This window comes from Phyllostomus hastatus, unplaced genomic scaffold (assembly GCF_019186645.2).
Source record: "Phyllostomus hastatus isolate PE091 unplaced genomic scaffold, TTU_PhHast_1.1 phas_contig_477, whole genome shotgun sequence".
Taxonomy (NCBI): domain Eukaryota; kingdom Metazoa; phylum Chordata; class Mammalia; order Chiroptera; family Phyllostomidae; genus Phyllostomus; species Phyllostomus hastatus.
This window is the reverse complement of record NW_025333889.1, coordinates 776888-792657: the sequence shown is the minus strand read 5'-3', so window position 1 is coordinate 792657 and position 15770 is coordinate 776888. Positions and strand designations below refer to the sequence as shown.

Here is a 15770-nt window from a genome sequence, read left to right as displayed (position 1 = left end):
ATGTTTTTTACGCCTCACTTGTGGCTTGTGCACGGCGGCCGTGCCGTGTAGAGGCGCTGAAGACGGCGTCTGTGTGTTGCGGCCTCGCCCCACGACCTTGCCACAGGCACTCACCGTTCCCATGGTGGATGGGCCTCACAGTTAAGTTAGTGTTTCAACATTTATACGTGTTTAGTTCAACAACGTAACGCCCGTTTCCGGTCTCAAAGTGCACTCCCGGGATGTCCGCTCCGCGCGAGGACACCCGCACACGGAGCTCAGCTTTTCCTCTCCCTCTCGGACGCGTCTCCCTTCGTCCGCGCCTGTTCGCCCCGGCTGACGGCCGCGGCACGCCATGGCGCAGAAACACTGGGAGCACACGCTCCGCCGCCCCCTCCTGACCTCGGGGCGCGAACGCCTGGCCTCCACCGTTCGAGTCCGACTCCAGCTGCGGGGTCTGCCGGCGCCTCGATGGGGCTGAGAAGGTGCCCTCTGGTCCTTGCCGCCCGTCCCGTGCAGCTCCCGTCCGGCCCCCGGGCCCCTCGGCGGCGCAGCTGAGGAGGCCGCCGTCCTGGGCCTGGGACGAGGAGCGCTCCGTCGCGCAGAGGAGAGACTGGTGGCTGACCGGAGCCACCGAGGGGCTGGTCCTCCTCCAGGGACGCGCCGTCCCCCTCCCGGGAGGACACCCGGCGTGGGCCCCCGCGGTCTCCCCCTGAGCCTGATTCTCTGCAGCGAGCCGGACAAAACGTCGCTGCAGCCACGCAACCGGCTCCCATGAGCAGCACGACGGCGTGTTCCGGATCTTTCCAGAACCACGGGCCCTTTCCCTGCGTCCAGCAACCCCGCAGCCACTCCCGCCAGTGCTGCCCCAAACCCGGCTCCCTGGGACGGGCTCTGCCACCTGCTGGTGGCGGACGGCCCAGGCCTTCGCTCCCTGGGACAGGAGGGGCCCCAGACACTGGCAGGGGCCCCGGTTCAGCCCCTGGACGGGGGGGGGCGGGGGGGGGCTCACGAAGCAGAGCACCAAGCAGGTCCCCTTCCCTCCTCCCGCAGCGCTGGCCCGTCCGCCCGGGGACCACGGGCGCCAGGCCTGCCGTGTCCTGGAGTCCTTCTCGCCTGTCCCCGGGCCCCTGCCCTCGGGAGGGGGAAGCCCAGGCCGGGGTGCCCCTGGACCAGGCCTCCGGGGGGCAAGGACCCCCGCAGCGCCTCCGCCAGCTCAGGCAGCGCCTCGGCCCTCCTGGGCGCTGCGCCCCCACCCCACGGCAGCCGGGCCGGCGTTCCCGGACAAACACGGGGCTCCCGGCCGTGCTCCCACGGTGTGTGCGGCCTGAGGTTCTCCTGGGACTGCCCCCTCACCCTCATCCGCTCCTGCACGACCTCCTGGGAGGGCCGGACACAAGGGCCAGCTGACCCTGGCCCAGTAGGCGGCCTGGGCAGCCACAGGACAGGTCCGCGCTGTGCCCCTTCCTGTCCCCGCCGCTCGCACCCCACGATCGTCAGGAAACTCGGCCTGGCTCCGCCGGCGGCCACCCACCTCTCTTGCTCAGGTACAGCACTTTCGGGTCCCACTGGCTCTCCTTGGCCAGGACGGCGCGCCGCAGCTGCACGCCCAGATACTCCAGGAGCCGCTTCCGGGCCAGGAAGGCCTCCCGCTCCGCCGGCATCAGCATGTGGAAGGGGCAGTGGGCGACCTTCCGGTCCTGCGGCACGGCCGGCGCCCGTCACCGCGGGAGGCAGCCCCGCCCCTGGGAGGGGGGCGGGTCCCACTCCCGCCTGGCCTGTTCCCCTGGGAGGCGTACTGGGGGCGGGGACCACACCTCCGCTCTCAGGGCTCGTTGTGAGGACAAACCAGAAGAGCACTCTGAAAGCCAGACACAGCAGCCACGCCTGCACGGACACCCTTGGGTGCTGGGTCTTCTCTCCCAGAAGGACCGGGACGCGCTCTGGTCCGAGGTGTGAGGGACCTTTGGCCCAGCTTTGCCCAAGGGATGCTGAAGGGCCCAGCTCCACATGCTCCCCTCCCCCCACCAAGGAACTCAGAGCCGCACCTGGAAGAATTTGAAGTACCCGTAGTCCACCGCCGTGCCCACAGCCACCTTGTCCCCTTGTGTGATGGTCACGGGGGCCAGGATGTCGGCCCCGTGGCTGATGAGCCGGTCAATCTGCAGGGGGCGGGGCTGCGTCAGACACGCTGTGGCCGGCCCGCGGCAGGGTCCGGCGCTGGGGCGTCCGAGCCCCCAATGGCCCCCTCGCTGTGGCCTGGGCCACCCGAGGCTTCCGGGCCCTCCTGCCAGCCCCGAGCGTTCTCCCGTGGTTTTTGACTGAGCCCGCGCTACAGTCCGAGCCCAGAGGAGTGGGCGCGGTGCGAGTCTCCGCCGCGGAGCGTCCACCTCGCTGTCTGCCGGTGAGCGGGCGCTGCAGCGGCTGCCTCTCGGTGGCAGCGGGTGGAGACGGCGCCGGCAGGGGCCGCTGCAGTGCAGCCCGGGACGCGGCGCTCGGACCCCAGCCCAGCGGGCGCCTCGTCCGGATCCCTGGCTGACACTCACCCAGGATAGAAAAATCTAGAATCCTGCCACCGGGTCAAACCGGGGCCTGTGTCTTTCCCGAGACAAACCAGGGGACTTCTGGCCCGCCGAGTGCCGACGTCCCGGGACACACGTTAGACCCGCGCATTTCAAAAGGCCAGACTTCTCGCTACTTTAAGACCCTGGAGCGTCGGGGCTTGCGGGACACAGAGCGAGAGCACACGGTGCTCGTCTGTGGGGAGGAGGCCCCGCCAAGGGCCCCAACACCTGGGTCCCCGCCCCCCCCGTGCGCCCGGCCACTCACCAGGGCCAGCTTGCTGTCCGTGCCCCTGCGGTGCTCGTAGGAGATGTCGCAGGCAACACACAGGGCGCTGCCCAAGCCTCTGGTCAGGGGCAGGTTGGGGTCTGCGCCGTGGGCCAGGAGCTCCTTCACAATCTGGACACAGACGGGCTGGTCAGCCGGCCAGCGCCCACCAGGCCCCTGCCTGCACCGGAGGTGCCCGGGGTGAGGCCACTGTTGTGTCAGCTGCAGCAGGGGCTCCTGGGAGCCACCCTGGGGCTCGCCCTCTGCCTGCTGCTGGCTCAGAGCAGATGGGGGTGGGGCGCACGGTGGCTCCTCTGGGGGGGCCACCCTGTCCCCTGTCTTGTCTGTGCCAGGAGCAGGCGGCGCCCCACGGCTGTCCCCTCGCCCCTGGGACCAGTCTGCCTCCGCCTTGGGCCACCTGCGTCTCTGCGAGCACCTGGCCGGACGCGGAGCGGCCGCCGAGAGCTGCCCTTGTCACCTGCTGTGTCCCCAGCTTCCAGCCCGGGCTGCGTGGGGAGCCCTGAGCAGGAGCAGCTCCAGCACTCGGCCCCCTGGGGGCCCTGCTCCAAACGGGCTCCCTGGGCTGCCCGTCCTGCGACCCCCTGCGACCCCCATCCCCGCCGCCCCGCAGCAGGAGCAGGGGCCGTGAAGCTCTCACTGGGGAAGGGGGGCGGAAGGCGCCAGGGCCCCGCCTGCCGCTCCTTCAGCCTCTGCTGGAGGGTCCTCTCCCCCGAGAGCCCTCTGGCCGTCCTGCTGGAGGGGCCGGCCTCCGCCCTCGGTCGGCCCTTGACCCCTGTTCTCTTCCCAGCGCCGCCCATCCCCTAAACCCGCGTCCGTCCCACACGGGCGGCGGCCTGCCTTCCCTGCTAGACTGTGAGCCCCTGGGGGCGGAGACTGGGTTTTACTCCGCGTCTCAGGCCTGGGGGGCGCCCGCCCGGCCCGCGGCAGATGCTCCGAAAGCCGCAGTTAAACACAAGGACGAGCCGGTGGGCGGGACTCAGACGGAGAAGAGGGAGGACAGACGGATGGACGGAGGGACCGGTGGCCGGATGAGCAGTGAGCTCGTCCCCTGGAGGCAGCGGGAGGTGGGAACTGGCCCATGCGCCTTCCCCCCAGCACCCCGGGGCCCCCGCCTGGCCCGGGCAGGGCTGTGATATGGCCCCCGGAGGGAGCCTCCGCCCGGGCCGCCCGTCCCCCCTCCGGTCACCCTGCTCTCTCCAAGGAGCCCCGCCCACAGCGGAGGGGTCTGTGCCCCGGCACCCTGCCGTCTCTGGGCCGCCGCCGGCCGCGGTGCCCCCACCCACGGAGGGGGACCCGCAGGAGCCGCGCCGTCGGAGCCCGCCGGGGTCAGAGCGGGGTCGGGGGGGGGGTCAGGGCGGGCTCACCAGCTCGTTCCCGCTGGCGATGGACAGGGACAGCGGGGAGTGGCCGCTCCACAGCAGGCTGGTGTCGGCCCCGTGGGCGAGGAGCAGCTGGACCACGTCCCGGGCGTACTGGGGGGGGAGGGCGGGGCGACAGGGGGGAGGGGCCTGAGTCCCGAGCGGGCCGCGGGGCGCGCTGAGACCGACCCCCTCCCCCCCGCCCCGGTTCCCCCTCCCCAGCCCCCGGCCCCGCGCGGCTCCGCACCCCAGGCGGAGTGACGGGCGGGTGGACGGTGCGAGTGGACCCTCCCACTGAAAATGTGTTTTCTAACAGGTCGCCATTTCCGATGAGCAACAGGAGGGCCGCCGACGCAGCGATCCAGTTAGAGCTCGTGTTCAAAGGGAGAGGAGAGTCGGGGGGCCTTGCGGCCGCCTGGGCAGCGAGTGCGGAGCCTGCGCGGCCGGGGGACGGGCCTTCCCCGGGGCTGCGGCCCGGGACACAGCCAGGGAGCGCCGGTCAGCGGGGCCGACACGAGACTTCCTGCTCACACACCCCGCCCTCCCCCTCCCCACGGGAACCCGGGGTCCCCTCCTCCTCCCTCCTCCCCCCTCCCCCAGAGTGCGGGCAGGGGGGGACTGGCCCCCAGCTGAGCCAGCTCCCTCTGCGCAGCCTCACTGGCCAGGCCGGACTCCCGGGAAAGCTTCCCCGCCCCGCCCGCCCGCCCCACTGCCGCCCCACAGCCCAGCCCTGGGGTTCCACCCTGGCCGCCTGTCTGTGACCCCACGAGGGTGCGGCCTCTAGCGCCCCCAACTCTGCTCCCCCGGAGCCCATCCAAACCGGAAATTGGCAGAGCCCAGCTGTCCCTGCTCCTAGCGTGGACTCAGGGTGCCCCTCAGGAGGTTCTGGTCAGGGCATGGCCCCGGCCCCAGGAGGCTTTGACGAGGGAGCTGCTCGGAAGCAGGGAGGCCTGAAGGTGCCCCCCCGCCCCTGCCCCCGGCTCCGGCATCACCAGGCACCTCCCTCACACAGGCCCTCGGGCCGTCGGGTCAGGGCGGCACTGGGGGTCGTCATCCTGCGAGGCGGCCAACTGCCCAGACTACAGCCCTTGGAGCGGCCCTGGTCGTCGTTTTACGGGCGGGTAAACTGAGGCGCAGCGGCTTTCTGGCCACAGCCCCGCACAGCCCAGGACTAGCTCCCACGTCCCCCACCCCACCCTGACCACCCAGTTGCCTCTTGCTGGCCTCAACCCCAAGGTTGCCTGGGAGGGGCGGGTGGGGCAGAACAGCAGGGTGGGAGGGGCACCGGGCGTTCCCGCCCAGGACAGCCACGCCCACACGCATGTGAGCAGGCCCTGCCTGAGACAGTGAGGTCACACTGTGACCCTTGCGCACACAGGTGACCTGCCGATGAGTGTCCCTAAAACACACTCTGGAGTGACACGGGGACACACCAGTCACAGGCAGCGCCCCGAGGTTCCCCGCTGTTTTAACCCGGGGTGCTGCAGTTCTGCAGGTGTGACCCGTCGCCCCACCTGCTCTGGACCCCACTCAGGCAGGGCGGCCTGGGGGCCGACACCCCACGGGCTGTCCCCTGAGCCCGCCGGTCCCCCACCAGGGCTGCTGGCCCACTGCCCATTACAGATCCCCGTGCCCACGCACCGCCCGAGCACACACACAGACACACACACTGACTGGAAGCACAACTCACAGATACCCGCGTACACCTAGTGCACACACACACAAAACATGCATGTGCATGCTGGTGCGAACACTCCTGGGCTCGCACACACCCACACACGTGTGCACACACATGCACACACACTGACTGGAAACACCACTCACAGGTGCTCGCCTGCATGTGGCCAGTGAACCCGCACAAAACATGCACGTGCACACACGGCGCGCAGCCCCCGAGCCCTGGGAAGGCCCCTCACCCTGTAGCTGTCCTCCCGCTCACAGGCCACGTGCAGGGGCGTCCTGCCGCCCTCGTCGGGGACAGACGTCTGTGCGCTGTGGTAGCTGCTGGGCGGGCCCACCTCGCCGTTGAGCTTCAGGCTCGAAGGCAGCAGCATGTCCAGCTGCGAGCAGACAGAGCGGCCCGGTCGGGCCCGAGCCCCTCCCCGTCACCCAGGCCGGGCCCCGAGCCCCCGCAGTGCCATGGGCCCCCGCAGGCGTGCGGCCGCCCCCAGAGGAGCGTGCGTGCGAGGAGGAGGAGCCGGTGGCCCTGCCCCCCAGGCCGAGGGCCTGAGGCAGCCTCCCCCGAACCCCTCCCCTGGTGCCCCGCCCTCCTGCGTGGCGGCCGCGCACCTTGTCCCGTTTGTACACGTGGTCCTGGTCGGTGGCCCTGGCATCCACGTCCGTGATCGTGTGAAGCAGCAGCTCTGTTATCCTGACGCCCTCCGACCCGGGGAGCGCTGCGGCGATGTGGAGGGGGGTCAGGGCCCCCAGCTGCGTGCGGGGGGCACGCCGGGAGGGTGAGGGCGCTGCTCCTGGGTGAGCGACCCCCCGACCCCCTCGGCAGGGCGGGGAGGGCCTCCCCGCCTCCCCCCGGGCCGTGAGCCTGCCCACAGCCCACGCTGACCACAGACACGTGTGTTCCCGCTGGCAAGGGGCTTCCGTCGGCCAGGGCCACAGGCAGGAGTGCAGGGCCCGAGGCTTCAGCTTCACGCCGGACCGACAGTCCCCGCCGGCCTCCCTCCAGGAAAAGCCTGTCCTCCTGCCAGGCCCCTGTTCAGGTGCCCTGAGGACGGGACGGCCCTGCAGCCCGGACACCCAGCCCCACGGGGCCTGGTGTGCACTCGCGGCAGCCCCCTCCCCTTGGCCGAGAGAGTCCCTGCTGGACTGTGTCTGGGATGCCTGGTCAGCACTGACCACATGGAGGTGGCCCGGGGGGCCTGGAGGGGCACAGCCCACTCGGAGCGAGACCCCAGCGGGGAGCACAGTGCAGGTCGGGCCGGGTGCAGGGCTGGGCAGCCCTTGGAGCAGGGCCCCAGGGAAACGGGAGGGGCCCGGAGGAAGGGTGCTGGGGCGTCGCTCAGGCGCGGCTGCCCACACGGGCGTCTCCACTGAGCAGAGCCTCCGTTTGAACGGTGCATGTAGATCAAGAGCTGACCCTTGCATTGAGGATGGACAGATGGTCGGATGGACGGGTGGATGGGTGCACGGGTGGATGGATGGGTGGTGGGTGGATGATGGATGGGTGGGTGGATTGTGGGTGCACGGGTGGATGGGTGGGTGGGTGGATGGGTGGATTGGTGGGTGGATGGATTGTGGATGGATGGATGGGTGGGTGGATGGTGGGTGGACGGGTGGGTGGGTGCACGGGTGGATGGGTGGGTGGGTGGGTGGATAGGTGGATGGATGGATGGATGGTGGGTGGATGGGTAGGGGGGGTGGGGGGGGGGTGGGGGGGGGGTGGATGGATGATGGATGGATGGGTGGATGGATGGGTGGGTGGGTGGGTGGTCGGATGGATAGATGGACAAATGGATGGGTGGGGGTGGGGGGGTGGATGCATGGGTGGGTGGGTGGGTGGATTGTTGGTTGGGTGGGTAGGTGGGTGGATGGTGGATAGATGATGGGTGGATGGATGGGTGGTGGGTGGGTGGATGGACGGATGGATGGGTGGGCGGAAGAAGGAAGGGAGGAAGTCTGTGCTGAGTGTGAAGAAGGCTGTAACCGCAGCTTTAAAAATGCAGTCCCAGTCCCATCGGGAAACACACCCTGAGCCCCACACGCAGTCTGCTTCCCTGCACCGCCGGCCCTCATTCTCAGGGCCCGGCCGCGGGGCCGGAGCGGCAGGAGCCACCAGCTCTGACGTGGAGGCGAAGCAGAACTGCCGGCCCCTGCCAGTCAGCTGGCCCCTCCCACCGCACCCCCCGGACCCCCCAGCCCCGCCCCGGGGGCCCCACCTTATCAGGCAACCGGATGTCGGTCCTGGCCCCGTTCTCCAGCAGCGTCCGCACCCCGTCCACGTCGCCGGCCTTCACGCAGAAGAACAGCACCTGCATGGGCACTCGGCACAGGTTGGGGTCGGCGCCTCGGTGCAGCAGGAGGGTGATGGTCAGCCACATGTTTCTCTCTCTGGAAGGGTCAGCAGGGCGTGGTCACCGGCCGGAGGGGAGGCACGGGCAGCTGCCTGGACAGCAGCCCCGGTGGCGACGGGTGCTCCCCGGGCAGAGGCCTGGGAGGCACTGGCCCTGGTCGTGATGTCCTGAGCCTCAGGGTCCTGTCCTCTCGAGACCCCCAGCCCCTCCCCTGGTGCCGAGCTTCCCAGCCGTCACCTAACCACCCTAGGTGAGCCAGCCCGGCCAGGTGCTAGTCCGGCGGCGGCTGCGCTTGTCTTCAGAATTCAGGGGCCCCTCAGGCCCACTGAGGCCACCAAGAGGCGGAGTGTGGGGTGGGGACCAGCCCCCTCTCCTGGGAGCTGTGAGGTGAGAATGTAGAGCCCCGAGCACCACGCACACCAGACACGGCACTCCCCCACACCCTATACACACACGTGTGCACGCACACATGCCACTCACAGGCGTGCATACACACCGGCGTGCACATGCGTGCATGTCTCTCACGAGGTGCACAGAGGGTCGGGGGGGAGCTGGGCAGAGCCCCCAGCCTTGAGAGGCCAGCTGCGGGGGCGGGGCCACCGGGGTGGGGGGCAGTGCAGAGGCTGAGGCTGTGCCGAGGAGCCGAGCCGCAGTGAGGGTGGCAAGGGCACAGCCGGCGGAGGACCACCCCCCGCCCCCGCCCCGTCCTGCCCGCCCCACCGCCAGCACAGAACGAGGGTGGGGCGGGCAGGAGGGCGGAGCAGGGGTGGGGTCAGTCCAGAGCAGCGGTTCTCGAACTTCCCGCTCTCGGGACCCCTTGCCACTCTTAAAATTCCTTGAAGACCCCAGAGAGCTTTTCTTTACATGGATTCGATCCATCCATGTCTACTCTATTACCAATCCAAGAAAACGGAGAAATTCAAAAACACTTACTGATACATGTAAAAACTAACAGCTGTGATCCCAGCGCGTGTTAACGTGGAACGTGTTTGTGGAGAACGCCCTCGGCTGCCCCAGAGCCCCCTGACCCCCACCAGCCCCTCTGGGGAGGGGGCGCGCCCTCGAGGTCCAGCCGGGCCCTGCAGACACACGGCCTGAGGTCACCCCAGGCCGACACGCGTCTCAGGCACCACGCGAGGGTGTGGACACTCGGAACTCCCGTTCTCACGGGGAGGCGGGGACCTCGTCACTGCCGGCAGTGTCCACTGTCCTTAAAGCGAGAGCTAGTCGCGTTCAGAAGAGTGGCCGCCGCGGGCCGTCTGGTCGTTCTGTTCGGCAAACGCGGTGACCCGTGGGGAGGGGACAGCGGCTCGTGTGCAGTCACGCCACAGACGTGCTCTCCCCCCAGACCCGCCAACCGTGGTTTGAGGCACATGTGCTTCAGGCGCCCTCCCATCTGGCCACACGGAATGCCACGAGGCCCGGGGGCCACGTCAGGAGGTAATCAATGGGTCGTTTCTATGGCGTCGGCCAAATTCCAGGAGAAGCCGGCGCTGTGGTGCGTGTGAGTGTCACACAAGCCTTAGGGTTGTTGCGAGAAGCATTGCAACCTCACAGATTCCCTGCGAGGGCCAGAGGGACCCCAAGACACTCGTGAGGAACCACTGGTCTCAACTGGAACGGGCCAGCGTGTGTGTCCGTGGGCGGGTGTGTGTGGGGGGAGCGTGTATGAGCCCGTGTGGTGCCCGCCGCCCCCGTGTCAGTCCGGACACACTCGGACTCTCTCCTGCCTGGCCCTCGGAGGTCGCAGCCGGGCCGCCAGCGCCAGGCCCCAGGAGACCCCCAAGAGACCTCTGCGAGACGAGGCGCGGACACCGTGACCACCCTCCCCCGGGGGAGCGAGGGAGGGAAGCCCAGCCCGAGGTCCGCCCCGAACAGGGCCCCCAGCCCTGTCGCCCACGCCCCAGCCACCTGCCTGGCCGCGCACTGCGTCGTCCGCCGCTCCGCGCCGGGGTCCGAGCCCACCTCGCTGTAGAGCGTCTCCAGCGTGCCGCGGGGCCCGGTGCTCCGCTCCAGCGTGTCCTGCGAGGGCACCGCGGCGAAGAAGCTGTGCGCGCTGGTCTCGGAGTGGGTCTCGCTGCCCAGGATGTACCTGTCCAGGTTCCCCCACCGGTCGTCCAGCCCCTTGCCCGCATCGCTGGCGCTGTCCCGCAGCGACTCCCACTTCTCGGGGCTGCCCCTCGGGGGGACGGACTCCTGGCTGCCCGGCGTGCGGGCCAGCTCGTCGTGGGAGGCGGAGCCGGGGCCGGGGAACACGGAGGAGCGGCACGGAGCTCCCGGGGGTTTCGGGGCGCCCTTCGGGAAGTGCGAGAAAACCGTCGTCAGGAAGAGAAAGATTAGAGGGGCAGCCCCGCCCAGCACCTTCCCTGACAAAGACCGGTGCGCCCCGCCTGGAGCGGCCTTCACGGGACCCGGGCTGATGCCGGCACCGTGGCACCCAGGTGCCGCCCTGAAACCCCAGAGGGGCAGCAGGCGCCGGGAGGCCCCACGCAGAGACCTGAACCCCACAACAGCCACCAGCCGCCCGTGCTGTGCGGACACCGGAGTTGTGTCACTAAGCATCTCCGCGATGGCTGTCCACTCCAGGGTCAGCGGGCGGCCACTGGCACCCATCTGAATCCAACAAGAATCCCCGGTTTGGGGTGCGGTGAGAGGAGCTTTGTTCTGTGCCAACAGCTCAACGGTACCAGAATACCGCTGTCAAGCGGCCCTGGGGCCAGGCCCCTCTCTGGCCGGACAGCCCTGCTCTGCCCTGGTCCACTGTGCTCCCACCAAGACGCCCTCCGCGGTTCGGCTCAGGTCAAGGGCACACGCCCAAGCCTCCACTCCCCAGTGGGAAGAGACAGCCTGCACCCAGACCCAGGGGGGCGCTGGCTTTTATGGACAGAAGTTCCCGGCCCTGCTCCCGGATTGGTCACTCTTCATGCAAATGAAGACAAATCTTTGCAGTTTAATTGGTCCAAAAGACACTGTCGTGACTGGTGAGAGTGGAACTGCTTTGATTGGTTGCACAGCTCCAGTGGATGGGGAAGGCCCAGTCCTATTGGTTGACACAGGAGCGGGGAGGGGGGGTTGGGGGGGCTCTTCTATAAGGACGGCCCAGAAGGCGGGAGCAGTGCAGGGGCAGCTCAGTGTGGGCAGCTCCCTGAAGAGCAGGCAGTTTGCAGGAGCGGCCAGGGGCAGAAATGGCTGCGAGGCTCTGCTTGTCCTCGTTTTAATTTGAGCCCCGTGAGCCACCCGGAGCCCTTCTCAGCAGGGTCTTCTTTCTCAGGGTCCATGGTAGGGGTAGATGGTGGACACACAGGTGAAATGCAGCATGGTAATACCATTAATCCCACCTTCAACTTCCCACGGGACTCCCAGAAAGCTTTGAGTCACGTGGGGGCTCCCGCTGCTGCCCGCCGGGGCTCCTGCGAGGAGACACTGCTCTCGCCCCAGCCCCTCAGCCTCCCGCGCCTGAGTGTGGTGGACCTGGACCAGAGTCAGCGGTGCCAGCGACGTGCATCCCCGGGCCCCACCCCAGACCCACCGAGGCCCAAGTGCTGGGGGTGGGGCCAGCCGTCTTTTGTTCTGTGAACGGCTGAGGTTTGGGGGCCCAGGGGCCTGTCCTGACTGCAGCCTGCGACGCAGCCCAGCACAGTGGCCTGGGAGGGTCACCATGGCCGCATCCCCACGGTGTCGGCTGCAGGGTCGGCCCTGCTCCAGGTGGCCCAGAACTCGCTCAGGTGTGTGAGCCGCTCTGCGAGGCAGGGCAGGGGTCAGAGGACAGCCTTGTCCCCACAGACAGGACAGAGTGACAGCTTTGTGTAAAAACAGAGGGAGTGACGTTTGCGAGAATTTTAAGAACAGGACTAGAGGGCTTTATGGGCCCGGTGCCTCCATCAGGAGTCGATTTACTCCGAGCGTGTGAGGACTCCCCCGGGTGCCGGGTCCCCGGGGACACTCGACTTCAGTCCCCGCCCCCATCCCCCCCACCCCGGCCTTCCTTCGCTGAACCCACAGGCTCCCCTGAGCCCGCGCCCTCTGCACGTGGAGAGGCTGTGGGGCTGGCCAGCCCCTTCTGCCCAGGGGGCTGCCGCCGAAGGCCGCTCCGCAGAGGTGGGCTCCCCACTCCCTCCTCGGCGCCCCCTTCCCTGGGGACCGCCCGAGGGGTCCCAGGGTCCCAGATGTCGTGCGCGTGGCCCGAGGACGCATGCCCCTCGGCACCCTGGCTGGCAACGAGCTCAGAACACCTCAGCCGGCCTGCGGGCTCCGTCCCCGCTCCCTGCTCCCCGGCCCCGGGCCTCACTGTCACTTCACCCCGTCTGACCGGGTCCGCGCCAGCAGGGGAGGCTGGCGGGCGGCTGGGCGGGCAGGCAGAGGGACGGGTGATGGGGGAGGGGGGCAGGGCGGGTGCGGGGGTGGACTGCGGGCGCTGAGCCGGGCCGCGGGCCCACCTGGGGGCTGACCTGGGTCTTGGGCGCCGTCCTCTCGGCCACGTTGGGCTTGAAGGAGCTGGTCGGGTAGTAGAGCAGGAAGCACATGCTGAGCGGCGTGAGGCCCTCGTCCGTGCACTTGTTCACGTCGGCCCCGTTGTCCAGCAGCAGGTTGATGATGTCCGTGTGACAGCGGACCTGGCCGGGGGGGGGGGCCGGCGTCACGAGGACCGCGGGGTCCTCCGGGGAGGGGGGCGCCCGACGCACGAGAAGGCGGCTTCCCCGCGTGAGGTCGCGCCGGCCTGAGCTCGGGGACGCCGGCCTCATGCTTCCTCTCACACTCGGCCCAGGGACGCCCGGCACGTGCCCCAGGCGTTGGAGGACCCACGTGGTCCCTCGCCCTTTCCTGTGGGACCCCGGGCACCCCACGGAGGGACTGTCTGGGGGGACTGCGGCCCCCCGAGGGCAGAGGGGACGTCCCCCGCCCCGCTCGAGGGCGGCCCCGGACAGATGCGGCGGGGTGGGGGGTGGGGGGTGGGGGGAGGGGGCGCTCACTGCAGCCGCGGCGAGCACAGTGTAGCCCTGGGCGTCGGCCACGTCGGGGCTGGCCAGGTTGTCCCTCAGGATGCTGTAGATCCAGCCGTAGTTCCCTTCCTCGGCCTTCAGGATCAGCTCCCTGGAGAGCCGCTCCCTGGGCCCCGGGCGCGCAAAGCCGCTGCGGTCCCCCTCCAGGATGGCGCCCATGTTCCAGCTGGAGTGCGCCTGCGTGTTCCTGGCAACACGGGGCGGGGCGGGGGGGAGCGTTTCCATGGACCCAACCCCTGCTACCCGAGGGGGACCCTGGGCCCGTCCTCCTGCCCTTCCTCCCCATCCTCACCCTGCGCTGCCCCGCCCTCTCTTGCCCCTCCCCCTCAGCTCCAGGGTCCGCTGCGCTGGCCAGCCAGGTCAGCGTGGACGTGGCGCTGTGGCCGGACAGACACTCTGCCTGCAGGCGGACATGCTCAGGCTGTGAGTGCCCCTGATTTATCTGGCCCCCCGTGTGGTCGGGGGGGGCTCTCACAGCAGGGCCCGGGGTGGGAAGGGGGCCGGGCACCCACGCAGGTCTGGCACCGGGCACCGAGCGAGCACATCCCACCCCTGCTCATTCCGTTCCTTTCTGAGTGGCATGCAGGCAAGGCCCGTGGCCCATCCCCCCCCCACACACACAAGCCTCCTGTGTCCACACAACCTCCTCCCAGTCACCAAGTGTGGTTTCACGACAGCCTGTGTGCCCAAGAGTCGCCTACGGCTACGGGCTGAGCGGATGTTTGCATGACAGATGGACTGGTGCATCAGGCACCAGGGGATGGGTGGGTGGACGTAAAGGCCTGGTGAATGTGGATGGATGGGTGGGTGGGTGGGTGGGTGTTGGAGAGATACAGACGGACACATAAGTAGCCACTTGCGCTCACAAAATACACGTTCTGAAACAGTTCACTGGTATCGGAAGGCAAAGCTTAAGAAAAAACTTAAATATTCTTGAAGATTTTGCTTAAGAAATCTGCTTTCCTTTGGTGCCGCCACCCACCCCGAGGCATGGGGCGGGGGTGTCTTCGGGGACTGGCAGCACAGCCCCAGCTTTTCCGCCACCTCTGGGGAAGCCGGAGGCCCAGCCGGCCCTCGACCCACTCCTGCCCAGCCCCCCGAGCCCCGGCTCTCTGCCCGGGTCCCTGTGAAGACTCCAGGTAACGACACTTCCGTGTGTGTGCGGACGCCGCACAGGGACCCAACCGTCCGGCCGCAGACACGACCCTGCACGGGTCTGGGGCTCTCGCTCCGACCTCCGTCCGCAGGGCAAACACGGACAAGGTCCCCGCAGCAGGGGGTGAGCTCAGCGCCCAGGCTCAGGAGCCTGTCGGCCCTGCTCCCCAGCCCGTCCCCGGCCCTGGCTGCACACTGGCTGCCCAGCAGCCTCCTGACCACGCCTTCCCCCGGAGCAGGCCCCTGCAGCCCTCTGGCACCCCGGGGTGCCCCGGCCACCGGCACCGGCTTTCCCTGGGTGAGCACGGCGGCCGGCCTTACCTGAACTTGTAAGCCTGCCTCTGCATTCTGACCAGCAGAGGGGTCTCGTTCCGGAGGAGCCAGGGCCCCCCGTCCTCGGCGAACGGGGGGACGCTGTGCAGGAAGAGGCTGGCGTCCAGGTCCCGGCGCAGCGCCCGCGTCACGGGCATGTGCGTGTTGTCGGTCGAGTACACGTGCATCTCCGGGGGCAGCGTCAGGTCGTCGTCCAGCAGGAAGCGCTTGTACTCGTAGAAGAACGGGTCCTGCTGCTCGCGCAGGTCCCAGGGCATGGTGCCCTCGTCCGGGAGGCTGACTCGGGCCGCCGCGTCCGCCAGGAAGCCCGCGAACTCCGGGTAGCTGCAGATGGAGAAGCCGCCCGGCACCGAGGTGCACAGCTTGAGCAGGTGCTCACGGAACCACAGCCCCACGTCCTGGCTGCCGTCGGGGAAGGTCTCGACGCCCGGTCCAAAGCGCTGGTCCGCTCGGTACAGCCCCTGCGCAACGAGACCCGCGGGAAGAAGGGGGGCTCTGTGGCCGGCTTCCTGGGCCCCGGGCACAGGGGCCGGAAGTACACGTGCGGCCACGGACACGTCCGACAGGGCATGCTGACCACCCTTGGGTGGTCAGGGTGGCCTTCCCGAGCAGGGGCGGGCGTGTCTGGAGGTCCCCGAGCGGGAGGCAGCCTGACGGGGACGGCCCCGGGGGCCCACTTCAGCGGCTGCAGCGGGGGAGCCCGCCCAGGCGCCCAGGGTGCGGGCCCACACAGGGCGCACCCCACAGGGGCGTCTCCCTCCCTCCCTCCCTGTCCGCCTGCCTTCCCCTCCCTCAACGTAAAGGAAAATAAAAGGAAACCTCTACAAAGAAAAAGAAAATCTCTAAACTGGGCTGGAGCCGTCAGGAGAAACGGGGAGTGTCTTTCCTCATCGAAACTTTTAAGGAACGTCCTGGACTTGCCGCTGGAAAAGCTTAGAAACCACAGCGCAGCACCACCCGCCCGCCCGCCCGACACAGCGGAGAGGACCACCCAGACGGCTCCTGACCGCCGTGCCCGCGGGGTCCGCAGGTGGACAGCCGCTCCTGGGGCTGGAGCTGCCCGAACC

The 15770-nt window shown here is 69.1% G+C and overlaps 1 protein-coding gene across 1 annotated transcript in view; it reads right to left on the bottom strand.

Annotated features, from left to right (window-relative positions):
* Window positions 1-15770, bottom strand: part of ANKMY1 (ankyrin repeat and MYND domain containing 1) — a 33999-nt gene that overhangs the window by 11378 nt on the left and 6851 nt on the right. Inside the window, exons 4-14 of the mRNA XM_045845651.1 lie at window positions 14692-15164; window positions 13186-13402; window positions 12664-12828; window positions 10131-10510; window positions 8081-8252; window positions 6477-6617; window positions 6104-6247; window positions 4194-4301; window positions 2809-2940; window positions 2028-2141; window positions 1514-1679 (exon numbers count right to left, since the gene is read on the bottom strand). Coding sequence (XP_045701607.1) covers window positions 1514-1679; window positions 2028-2141; window positions 2809-2940; window positions 4194-4301; window positions 6104-6247; window positions 6477-6617; window positions 8081-8252; window positions 10131-10510; window positions 12664-12828; window positions 13186-13402; window positions 14692-15164 — 2212 coding nt within the window. The remainder of the gene's footprint in view (window positions 1-1513; window positions 1680-2027; window positions 2142-2808; window positions 2941-4193; window positions 4302-6103; window positions 6248-6476; window positions 6618-8080; window positions 8253-10130; window positions 10511-12663; window positions 12829-13185; window positions 13403-14691; window positions 15165-15770) is intronic.